The sequence below is a fragment of the Pterocles gutturalis genome, unplaced genomic scaffold (genome assembly GCF_000699245.1).
Source record: "Pterocles gutturalis isolate BGI_N339 unplaced genomic scaffold, ASM69924v1 scaffold18705, whole genome shotgun sequence".
NCBI classification, from domain to species: domain Eukaryota; kingdom Metazoa; phylum Chordata; class Aves; order Pterocliformes; family Pteroclidae; genus Pterocles; species Pterocles gutturalis.
In genome coordinates, this window is record NW_010141221.1 from 534 (window position 1) to 1,527 (window position 994).

The 994-nt window shown below is 61.7% G+C and overlaps 1 protein-coding gene across 1 annotated transcript in view; it reads left to right on the forward strand.

The window, feature by feature from the left end:
* LOC104469457 (chromosome unknown open reading frame, human C1orf85) overlaps nucleotides 1-618 on the forward strand; it is a gene marked incomplete at its 5' end in the record, with an annotated part of 1,070 nt that extends 452 nt beyond the window's left edge. The window contains 2 exons of the mRNA XM_010083960.1: nucleotides 6-164; nucleotides 450-618. Of these exons, the coding sequence (XP_010082262.1) occupies nucleotides 6-164; nucleotides 450-618 (328 nt within the window). The remainder of the gene's footprint in view (nucleotides 1-5; nucleotides 165-449) is intronic.
* Between the last annotated feature and the right edge of the window lie 376 nt (nucleotides 619-994).

Sequence of the window (994 nt, forward strand, 5' to 3'; positions counted from 1 at the left end):
CGGCCGCGGGGCCTGCAAGCCGCCAACTGGACCCTGCCCACGTCCAGCATCGTCCACGCCTACTTCGGGGAGGGTGTGGGCAGCACCTACACCGTCAGCGCCATCAACATCTCCTTCGGGGGAGAGGACGGGAAGGTTTACCAGGAGAAGCGCTACCTTCGCTGGTGAGTGGGTCCGTTGTGCGAGAAGCGATGCTCTCCCAGTCGCCAATACCTGCGGTGTGGGGAACTGCGAAGGGGAGAGGGTTTCTCTCTTTAATCTCCGTTCAGCAGTCTGTGTTTTCCTCTTACCCTGTAGCAAGGAGTTTCCCAGTTTATTTCCTCCCTCTCCCAGTCTGGAAGGCTCTCTCCTGCCTGGTGTGGGATCCTGCCAAGGAATCTGGAGGCTGGAAAGCTGGGGTGGAGCGGATCCCCGTCTCCACGGCTGATTTGTCTCGTCCCCTCCTGCAGGTCGGTGCTGCTGGGCTTCGGGCAGAGCCCCGAGGACACCTTCTCCCCCCTCATCATCTCCATCACGGCGGTGGCACTGGGCACCCCCCTGGCGATGCTGCTGGTGGGCAGCTGCCTGGTTCTCTTCGCCCAGAGGAAACGCTTCTCTGACTACGAGCCCATCAACTGAGTGGGGTGGCCCCTGGAGGGACCCCCAGAATCCTTCCTGCTGCCAGGAAACAACCGTGGCTGCTGCGGGGGCTCTAGTGCCTGTGGTCTCCTCTCTGTTCCCCTCCTTCCCTGCTGGCCAGGCTTGGGGGGGACCAGGACAACCTTTGCAGCCGTTGCCCGTGTTGCGTACCCCTCTGTGGGGCTGCCTCGGGTGCCCGGATCCTGCGTCTGATCTCATTTCTTCCTCTGTTTTTTGATGGATCCATCCAGCCAAGGGGAGCAGCTGGGGGGAGTTGCTCAAGGTTGCTTTGAGCTGCAGGAGGATCCTTGTCCCGAGGGATAAAACCACTGTTGCCAGGTTTGCAGCCAAGCAGCAGCCGGGACTGCCTGTGCCC